The sequence below is a fragment of the Typha latifolia genome, chromosome 8 (assembly GCF_019914945.1).
Source record: "Typha latifolia isolate L0001 chromosome 8, TyphaL0001v2, whole genome shotgun sequence".
Lineage (NCBI taxonomy): Eukaryota > Viridiplantae > Streptophyta > Magnoliopsida > Poales > Typhaceae > Typha > Typha latifolia.
The window spans coordinates 967,462-978,670 of NC_133093.1; the positions used below are offsets into that span (position 1 = coordinate 967,462).

Here is an 11,209-nt window from a genome sequence, read left to right on the forward strand (position 1 = left end):
AAAGTGTTGGAAAAGTTCTTGGATCAAGCTTTATTTTTCATGTTACTCAATTCACTTTGTCAGAACAGTAGAGGCTTTAAGAGATCAATTGATCGACACAATATAGTAATAGAATCGACCAAGATGCCACACCTAATTGTAATGAATTGAGAGAACAAGTGCATTGTGAGAGGGGCAAAAGGTAAGAGGAATAAGAAACACGATGTCAGCCAAATAAAATTTTTCCTCATTATAACTCCATTGATTCCACTATTCTTTCTATAAGTGCATGATATACTCTACATTGATCGAACCAACCATCCTTGTAACAATAATACTCAAGCTTCACAAAAGATGAAGACAAATATAAGACTATACAGACCCAAAGTAAATAACACCTTGACATTTTACTCATCTTAGATCATTACCATTCTACTCACATTCCTCCTATGGCCAACTGCCAAGAAACAAATCCATGAACATAACCAACCTTTCAACATATCCACTACACCGGTATGACATCAATCTGTGAAGTGTCTTCACATCTCAAGACTATTCCTTCAAGTTTTGCTGGAAGCATACACTTAGTCCACTGGCACCCTGTGGAAGAAGGCTCTGATGGAGGAACTATCATTAACACATTGTTATTCTTCCGGACGACCCCCATAACACTAACAGTGCTGCCCTCTTTGATATACCTGCAGTTAAAGCAAAGTAGTCAAGCATAATAGACAAGAAAGTAATCTAATATCTTGAATGATGATTGATTTCTCAAGTAATCTATGTTCTTGTATTGTAGCTTGTACATTCCGATGAATACAGAGATGCTTGCAACCTCCATCATAAACAGAAAAATATACTACTTGATGAGAAGCTAGCAAACAACCAAAAGTTCATATTTACCCTTCTTTCAGGCGCATCAAACGATCATCACTAGAGAGATTCCTCTCCCGCAACCACCTCAGAAATTCAGGAGACATGTCCTTATTGTCTGGGTTGATGTCAACAACAAAGGATTCATCAACATATGTTGTCACCCTAGCACCATAGCCTGTTTTCACCAAAGCTCTTAAACCGGATTGGAAGTCGGAGATGTAAAAGTCAACCGCACGTCGCTATCACAGTTTCAAATTGAATGATAGAAGGTCAAACCAAGATTGTAACCGTTATGACCACAGAAAGTAATGCCAACAAGATACTAATCCAGTGATCTAACTCCTCTTTGGATCACACATAACTAATATCTTAAAGATACAGTTCGTGACATGAGAACTGCTTACCTCCATAGACCGTAAACCCCATGTAAAACGACGATGCTTGGAATTGGCAGGCTTTGAGTTCCAACCCCTGTACTCGTATAAACAAGTAGATGTGTATACACATCTCGGAACCTTTTGAAATGATGATTCAAGAGGCACATGTCCACATGTAACAACCTACAAGAAGCTTAAATACATCAACACCTGTCAAATTAGAAGTGGCACCTAATTGACAATTGGCGGGCAAGGATTTGCAATTGTCAACCAATAGAAAAGGCATCCAACTACGGATCAAAATGAAAGCCAAATGCAGTTCACAGGGACTTAAAGAGACAAACTAGTCCTTTGCATATTTCCCCCCATTCCATATTTAACCCTCAAATTACATAAGTAGATGCAGTACATATATCAATTCACTGTTGATGGTTGTGTATGGTGCAGGCGGGAGAAAAAAATGCTTATTGCTAAGTTGCTCTTGCTTGCAATAAAGAATAGGTGCCAATTTTGAAACATGACAAGAACAGATTCAAGCCCAAAGTTTTATGAGAAAAGCATGAGAGAAACATGTTTAAAGAGAACTAAAGTACTTGAAACATGTGTACACATCACAGAGTGGCAAAACATGGATAAATTAGAACAGTTCTGAAAAGATATTCTTCTGGATGCAAATAAGATTGATAAGGAATTAGGGATTTCTCATTTGCTTGAAAGCATACATGTTTGAGTGCAGTACGAGTTCCAAAAATGCAGGTTAAATGTAACATTAAAATGTTCTTTCCACAAATTTAGTTTGTGATGAAATCTCACAAACGTATTATATTAAGAGCTAAAAACAATCAGGCAGCAGAGTTGCAAATGAATTTTCTGATCTTATGTGCCAATGGTGAAGGACAAAAGAATAAAGTGCATCAAGGAAAAATGGGAAAAGAGTTGCCTGTTTAGTAATTGACTGAAGGAGCAGACTTAATCTAGGATATAAAGTAATGCATATGTTACTGTCAACATAACAAGATGTAGAATAACTGAATATATTAATCTTGCAGAAGCAGAAAGCTCTGGTATGTAATGTTGACATTTTTCTATGTAAATAGGAAATAGTCCACCAACAATCCTCATTTGGTCACATACCCCAGTAATCTTTACATATTGCCCGTCTTTTGCAGTTCTAAGTTCAGCATCAGGATACTGGTTGATGAATCCTACTACACCACTTATTCCCCAGCAAGCATTCCAACTGAAAAATGTGCAACAACAACCACAGATATAACCACAATGATAATAGGAAGAACGGTATTCTAAATAGCACCAAGAATAAATTCACCTGCTATTAACCCCATCGGAACTAGTAGAATCACTTACCAGAATATTTGCTTCGGGAGGCTGCCCTTGAATGAATAACCATCTGCCTTGCTGAGATAAGTAACAGCCTGGTTATGAACAAAGGAGGTACTGTGGTGCTTCATAGATCCAGTGGAATCCAGAGCACCGGATAATCTTCGTGGAGTGCCAGAAGAATTAAGTGGACCCGAAGTGATGAGCCCTGTTGTAGGGAGCACTGGTTGAAGAGGGCCAGAATTCTGCCGAGCCATTGGTGTCATTCCTCCAGATTGAGGACCAGATAGCTTTTTGCCTGAATCCCCATGTTTGTTAAGCGGTCCAGAATTGGACTTTTGCCTATTTGATCCTCCAGAACCAGGAGCTCCAGATGAAAGAGAAGTTGAGTAGTTGGACCGACTAGCAGCATTCTGCATGAGAGGTCCTGAGTTGGAAGCAGCACCTTTAATTGATCCAGTCCTTGAAGGAGCGTTGGCAAGAGGACCAGATTTTCGTGATTTCTCTACATGAAGATCAAACATCTTTCCAAGTTCCCCAGATTTCTTAATATCTCCCCCAGTGTATGGCATGGTTGAGGAACTCATTGTTGGAGACCTCTCCTTTGGCTGCTCCGGCCGGCCTGAGACATAAAGCCCATTACTAAGTTGATGTGATGGGAATCTGGAACCCATCAAGCCTGATCAACTTGCAACACTAGATCTTGATAGGCCAATCTCTAAAGTCAATTGTAATCCAGAAGGATTATTGTTGAGCTCCAATAGGCAAAGACAATATCACTGCACATCAACATTTGCAACAGAAATTACAGCCTCCCTTGTACTTTTCAAGGAACAAAAAGAAATGAACATCATTGCAGATAATTTAGGAGTATAAACTAAAGAGAAGAAATGGGAACAACAGGACAGCCAATGCAGATTTACATGCTTATATAAGCGGCCAAAGCAAAAAAAAGAAATTCCCGATGATGAATAGTAACTAACATCAAGAGTTTCCCCAATAATCAACGAAATTTTATGTCATTCATTTATTCATTCCCAAATACTATAGTTTCTAGCACAGGCATTGATCCAACGACACCAGGAAACTACTACCACAGGAGGGAGATTATCATTTTGCACCCAGCATTTTTGCCCTATTTTGGTTCTGACTGTAACATCTCATTATTTCTGAATTGGTTGTTGCATTTCTGCAAAAATGTCTATCGTCTTACATTCTGTAATTACTCCAGGTAACAAGTTGTGACCTTTCCTTTTATCAACTTAACCATATATAGAAGATTACTAAAATTACTAAAAGACACGATGCTGTGAACATGACTTAAATCTAAGACTAATAGAACAAGTCCTACTTTCGTACTCCATCAGATTTCTGAGGAGGCATCCAATGACTAGATTTGAGAGAGAGAAAGGCAATTGGTGATTACAGACATTTAGGTTCAAAAGGAATGAAATATTCCTTTATAATACCTTTTCATTAGAACTTGTTAGGTTAAACTTGACCCATAATGCTATGAACATTTCAAAGGAAAATGTAGATTTATAAATAGGTGAAGAAGAACATGAACCAAAATAACTCAATAATGTGGGGAGCAAAATGAAAATTTTCCTTATACAGATAGGGGTCATAGTGAAACTCATCCAATGTGAGTAAAACAAATCAAGATGCTTTAATTGATGGAAATATACAAGATATCGCACCTGAGAACGTAGCAATTTTTCAGTTGCAAACTAATGGTAAAGAAGATAACTCAATTAAGAATACGCATAAAAATGGCATACCAAATAGTATGACTTCACGCCTAGTATGTGGAATAGAAGAAATTAGAAAAATAAACCATATATTTAGTTCTCTATATTTACTATGTTATCCGGAAAGGAGAAAAGCTACGATAGGCACCTTGCGATAGCAATCAATATAGGCACCTTGAGATAGCAATCGATTCCATCTGTTTGTACTAACTCCACCCAACTATAAAGGTCTATCTACTCAAACTTCCTGTTCTCAACTCAACCAGAATAAGAGTCTTCTCATTGCTAACTTGGATATGTCAGAACATTGTGAAAGCCTTCAAGAAATCTAATTCCTTTTTCTCTAAACTTTACTATAGCATGAAAAGAAGAACAAACAAATTGACCATGCTTCTACTTTTCAGAGTTAATTAGAGTATCTAAGTATATCATAGTGATATTCAGTCTCCCAAATTTGATGATCCACCATTCTGCCACCTTAACTAGAAAGGCTACCATAGATTGATAGAAAAAGATAGCTAACTTTGGATTTTTAAGTTGCATAGTTTACAAAACTTCTCATGTTGTCATTTAATGAAAATAGGTGGATTATCTAACTATCTGCATCAACCAGATCAAGAAAATCACATGAGCATGATAGCACTGATCTTGATCTTACTATAGCAGAGGGACAGCCCAACTCAGCTAAAATCAAAAGCCAAATTAAGTCTTCTAGAAGACCAAGTGTATCAAAGCCAAAGGACTGTTTCTATAAATCTATCCTCAATGTTGGTGAAGCTGTGAAGGAAGATAACTAGGTCCAAAGATGGTACCAAATCCAAAAAATTTCCCAGCAGCAGAATAGAATATCATCTATAGAGCAAAAGTAAGCAAAACTACACTAACAACCTGACGTTGCTCATTAAATTTAAAAGCAACACAGTTTCCAACATCAGAGAGCCAAAAGGAAGAACCAGGTCCCACGTTGCCATGCAAAGCATCACAAATGCCATTTAAAAAAATTAAAGCTTATATTCAACATGACGCTATACCAACGAAAGAGCAGAATTGGCCATTTGGCCACGTCTATCAGAATTGGCCATGATGCTAAACCAACAAAAAGAAAAAGATTATATCCGACTTAAAGTTACGACGACTATCATTTCCCAAATTCTCATAGAAAAAAATCAGAATTGGCTATTTTGGCCACACATCTTTGTAGAAACCATATAGAACCGCACGAATATCCAACAAAAGGTCCAAAGATGGTACCAAATCCAAAAAATTTCCCCTACCGACTGGTCCAAAAGATTGACGAAAATGGTGAGTTTTAATCACAAATCACCTCATTTTGACAACAAAATACAAAATTTTGCAAATTTTTTAAAGAAAATCCTGCCTATGAAGTAACTCCTCCATCATATCCAAACATAGAACCACAGAATCCAATTGATGTCCAACTTCTCTGTTAAAAATAATTCTCAAATTTCCCATGTAAAGCACCAATCACACACACCGCCCACCTACCTCTCTACTCCGAGAACTACAAATAAGAAGAAGAAAAAACACCCCATTTCGGGAAAGAAACCAAACCCTCATTCCCAAATCTGCATCAAACGAAAAGCCCAAGCTGAAACCAACCCAAAGGGGGAAAGGCCAGCTTTTTCTCCCAACGTATATCTCAGAACAGCAAAGGGAGACGAGCCCACCTCTCCATTCCCACCAAAAACGATCTCAGTTGCAAGGATCAAAGAACCATAACATCAAAATCACAACAACAAAAAAACTCAATAAATCTCTCGTTCTCTCTTCATACCTCCGGAAGCCGGCAATCGGAGTCGAACAAGTTGCCGGATTAGAAGCTCACGGCGATAGAAGAGTGTCGGCAATCGAGCTTAAGCTGTTGCTACCTATCGTCAACTTCTAAAGAAACAGAGCGAGGAAAATAAAAAGAGAAATTTTAAAGAGAGAGAGAGAGAGAGAGAGAGAGAGAGATCCAAGTAAACGTTACAGCTCTCTCCCTCCCTCTCTCACGTAAAAGGACTAAAATACCCCTAGGGTTTAAGATAAATGGATAATATTATTTTTTTTCTACTATAATGAATAAATATATATCTCTATTCTTTAATATAATATTGTTAGGAAGGCACAAAAAAAAATATTAAAATTTTTAAAATAGAAAGACTAAACTTTGTGAGTATCATCTATATATAGAGAAGTATACATCTAGTATTAAAATAAATACACTCAATTTTTAACAACCCAATTTTATTATTATTAAAATTTAAGAGTTTTTTTTTGGGTGCAAATGCAAAATAGTTGGGATGTAGGGGATGCCCAAAATTAATTCAACAGTCAATAAGAAAAATAAAAATAACTAGAAATAAATTAAGAAAAATTGTTTTCATTTTTGAAATAAATTTTAGCAAATTTTTTTTTTGGGGAAAAAGTACAATTTCCTGCTTATCTTTAATATTTTCTTTGCATAAAAGTAATTCCATGCATATATAATTACCATTGGCTCACATGCTGATGTGGCATATCAGTAGGTTATTAGCTAACATAGAAGATTATGGAGATGCTAGTCAACTTATAAGTTGGTGGATGGTCATATCTACACAAAAGAAATAACAACAATAAAAATAAGATTAGTTCTAATCATAAAGGGTTGCAATCATAATGATCAATATTGCTATGTTATCATTTCATTAATTTTGATGCCATTATTGGTTATTCTAATCCACTAATGATTAATTAAGACATTCTCTTTATGCTAATCAGACACCAAGATTCCCAAAATTAATGTTGTTTTCACATATAATCACTTAATTATATTCTACAACATTTTAGCTTTCTCAACCGTCGAATATCTAAAAAATTTAAAACATCTAAAATTAATCGTGCGATATTTTTTTTTAATAAAAAAATTAAAATTCAGAGATTTAAAAAAAAAATCTTGTGATCCAAACACTAGTTTAATTAATGTACTAATCTTGGTAGGAGAAGGGCCAATTAGTTTTGGGTGTGATGTCTCCATCATTTTTGCTATGTATGTGCATGAGATCCACCCACAGCCTTTAGGTGGTTCCAAATTGCCATTGGATCAGGGTTGGAAGAGAGGGGTGGGTGCGACTCAGCTGGCTCAACACCTAATTTTGTCTATCTCTCCAATTTGGTCCACACTTGATAAGAGCATATAAAACTTAGTTTTTTTTATTAAAAATATATTTTAAACTGAAAACAAAAGAAGATTTTATTTTGTCTTTGGAATCTTGAACCAGACTAGTTTGATGAGATGTTGTTATTAGAATGAAGTTATTAGTGTGATTGGATGGAAGTGTCAGATGATGTTGATCTGCAAATTTATTATATATATATATACATATATTGTGGTTGCAATCATAAATGATTGGAAGCTTTGATTTGGAATCCTGATCTATTGATTTATTTTGGGCTAAATTAAACAATAAATTTCTCAAATTTTTTGTAAAGATAGTGAAGGTATTCCTAGATAAAGCTATAATGTAGGGGGTTGCTATGCAAACAAGAAGGAATTATTTAGATGTGCGTTAGTGTGTATTTGACGATTTCGATTATTTTTTAGAATGAGTATAGATAGACTTGTCTAGACTGACTCATATAGAATTAGCAATCTATGTAAAAGAGGATGCTTACTATGCTCGTCAAATACATGCAAAGAGAGAAGTATAGAGAAGTGGTCGATGAAACAAAGGAGGAGAGAGAGAGAGAGGGGGAAAAGAACACATCTGTCGTCTCCAAATCTGGTAGAGGGAGGTTTCGAGATCGATGGTTGTTTTGCATTAGGTTGTAAAATCTCCTCTTGGGCTTCTTCCAGAGGAACCATAAAAAAAATGACCTGTAACTGCATAGCACCTCTAGCGTAGTACTCAGTACATCTAAATCGAGAGCCAATTGAGTTTGATGCTTCAATCACCGGGAGGAAGGATTCCTCGAACTACTGAGACACACCAATCAAAGAAATATTTTCACCTCTAATGTTTTCCATAGATTTCTAGATCAAAGTGTAATAGGTAAGCTAAGAGTATAATTTTAATATTTTCTCACAGCATTTTACGTTCATCAAATGCATACAATCGATACGCTACAATCCGACGGCATGTCCGAATCGACGAGTACGCATCTGACCGCAACATTTCTTAGGGTTTCTTGGAATGTTTACCAAGGCACATTAATGACATTCCTGGTTTACCAAACACCCACCATCTTCTCATTTATTATACTATTGCCATTGCCACGTTGGAAAAGATAGTTAGGAGGTGAATTAATGGCCACATTTATGAGTGTGTTCACACCGGCCGTTACGCGTCTGACAAAGGAAACGGCGGGTAATTGACGCTCCGGCAAACTAACGGACAGCTCCGTCCGATTTAATCGCGATCAGTGTCAGCCGACTTTTTCGGCCTACTTGGGCCTCGACGCCTTCGCTTCTTAGTGGGCTTGGGCCTTGGTATTTAGATGCCCATATAATACCCTTGAGAAATTTATGAAAACACCCTCCACCTTGCCTTTATTATTATTCACACCCTGTCATGCAACTCTTGCATTTTTCATAAAATGTCTAAAAGTATTCGGTCTTTTGTTTTCTTAACAATTAGTTAAGTTAAAAGTAATTATAGATGTAAATGGCATCTCCTCTATTTCCTTTTCCTTTTTCCTTTTCTTTTTAATCTTAACTTGGAATCTGCAATGATTTATATTCAATCAAAGTTTCTTTACATTGTGACTTAGATGCATCTAGCTTTTTCACTATAGATTAGTGCAGCAGTCTGATGTTACTTATGATAATTTTCAGAACTTGGATGAAAAAGTTGGAGAGCTCTGTGAGAGAAAACAAAATGAGAGAAAATAAATCATGATCTACTTTCATACTTGTGTATACTTGTGAATGTTTCATGAGCTAATTCATCGCAACTAAGTCGGCCTAGAAAAAAAATTCACAGAGGAAATATGCATTGGAAGAGATCAAATTTTAACAACTTCTTTTCAAACATAAAGAGTCTAACACGAAAATGCGATACTCTCCAAACAGTTCTGATTTCTGAACATTATCCTGCTTAATTAGAAGTAAATTTATTAGGTACTTCTAAAATGCTAGATTACAATGTTATCAGACACTGATTGTTACCTTAATAGATTATACTAGTGACATTAAAACCAGCCTGGATATTATGAATTTATGATTATACTAAGAAAATTGATGCATTTCCACTTCAGGTAGCTGAGGAAATTTATCAGAAACCTTATTTGGCGCCGTCTTCTGCTATGGAATATTAATATTGTAGCAATCCTGTAAAATGAAATAAGATAGATATCGAGTACTGATTGAATCTTGACAGATTATTGGTAGTGACATCAAAATCATAGGTGATGGATATTATGATTATACCAATTACCAAGTAAGTGCTGTGTGAGTAAAACTAAAGTTTCGCCATGGTTTTGACACTGCATAGGCAAGACAGGCATAGGTTCTGAAAAAATATACATTGTATGAATCTACGGTTGCAATTTCTGATCATAAACTAAATTTTCTCTAAATGAATATACTTCTAGATGATGTCATACTAATGAAGACTATGATCTGCTTCAAACCAAAGAATAAGCAGAAATAGTAGACTGACATCATGGCTTCAGGAACTATAGCCATATATTGGTAAAATTGACTTTTTGCTGAGTTTGCAGTGAAAGTAAAACTACTTCACACTGTAAAGGAGTGCCTGCTTGAAATATATAAAATATGTTTAGCTGCTAGGTTCATTAATATGTGGTTTGGAAGTGTGTTTAAGATGAATTTGTAATTCTGAACACATTCTATATGCTTCTCTATCAGTTCTCTGACAGCCATCTTTAGCGCCTTGATACAGTAGTACAATTTTATGTCTGAAATGGCTACTTTGCTAATCTCTTAAGTAAGCATATTGGCAGATTTTGTCTTTGTAAAGTTCCTGTAACAAGGCATATTTGGAATCTATGCTCGTCGATTCAGAGGCAAGCCAATGTTCAGAATACTTGTTCTCATAGGTGGAATTTTATGTTGTTGAAGCAGATCATGCCAAAACAGCAATAACAATTCTTATCTGGGTTACTCATGTACTCCTAATTTTCAAGAAATTAGAGATAGCTTCAATATTAACTTAATTTGGATGCATTTTGGTTCTTGATCAGCATAACAAAGAGGATCACCCTTACGAAGTAAGAAGTTAATTCTCTTTCCTTGCTATATATCGCCAATCGAAATTTATCAAGAGAAAGCATCTCTGCTCTGCAAAGTTTCAGCACATATTTCTCTAGACATCTGATACCGATACAAGAAAAAATTAATCTTGATTGACTTTAGACTTCTCAACCCTGTAAATGCACTATGCTCAGGTTTCCTCAATATCCTGCCAAGAGTTGGCACACTGATATTATAAACTTTACTACCTTCCTTTCAAGTGGATGCAAGTTAGGTCCTCTCTGTGAATTAATATGTTCAAATCACACATTTAGAGATTCAAAATGGACTTTTGGATCCAAAACCAATTGCAATCAACTGCAGTGGAATCTCTTCTTCTACCACTGTGCATCCAACCCACATACCATACAGTATCAGCTGTTTTCTCCACCCCTCCCTGATGTAGTTTGCCATTTGACATTAGAAGTGCAATGCAAATTTTTATACATCAGAATTCAGAAAGGTGTCATCCAAATGAAAGGAAAATTTCCATAAACCTCTTGTCAAAATTCCGGTCATAACGACGTCGTGCTCAATTTTGGTGCATCGGAAAAACAAATCTTGATACATATATCAAAGTGGTAGATCTTTTAGCTCCCTGTCGTCGCGGAGGAAAAATCTTTTACATGGCCTTATATATTTATAGACAAGCCTAA

The 11,209-nt window shown here is 36.0% G+C and overlaps 1 protein-coding gene across 1 annotated transcript; it reads right to left on the minus strand.

Moving 5' to 3' along the window:
• Positions 1-205: 205 nt before the first annotated feature.
• Positions 206-6,318, minus strand: LOC140794201 (uncharacterized membrane protein At1g16860-like). The gene is made up of 6 exons (XM_073146118.1): positions 6,117-6,318; positions 2,598-3,349; positions 2,367-2,472; positions 1,260-1,415; positions 883-1,094; positions 206-677 (listed from the first exon to the last, which is right to left on the minus strand). Exons 2-6 carry the CDS (start codon positions 3,242-3,244, stop codon positions 485-487), a joined length of 1,314 nt encoding a protein of 437 aa, XP_073002219.1. The 5' UTR covers positions 3,245-3,349; positions 6,117-6,318; the 3' UTR covers positions 206-484.
• Positions 6,319-11,209: the final 4,891 nt, after the last annotated feature.

What these genes read in the sequence shown, in the direction of transcription:
- LOC140794201 (XM_073146118.1), bottom strand. Translation starts at nt 3,244, where the DNA reads ATGGGTTCCAGATTCCCATCACATCAACTTAGTAATGGGCTTTATGTC. An exon ending in CTCCCGAAGCAAATATTCTG is followed by an intron (nt 2,473 to 2,597) that starts GTAAGTGATTCT and finishes CACATTTTTCAG; the next exon opens with TTGGAATGCTTGCTGGGGAA. An exon ending in GGGGTTTACGGTCTATGGAG is followed by an intron (nt 1,095 to 1,259) that starts GTAAGCAGTTCT and finishes AAACTGTGATAG; the next exon opens with CGACGTGCGGTTGACTTTTA.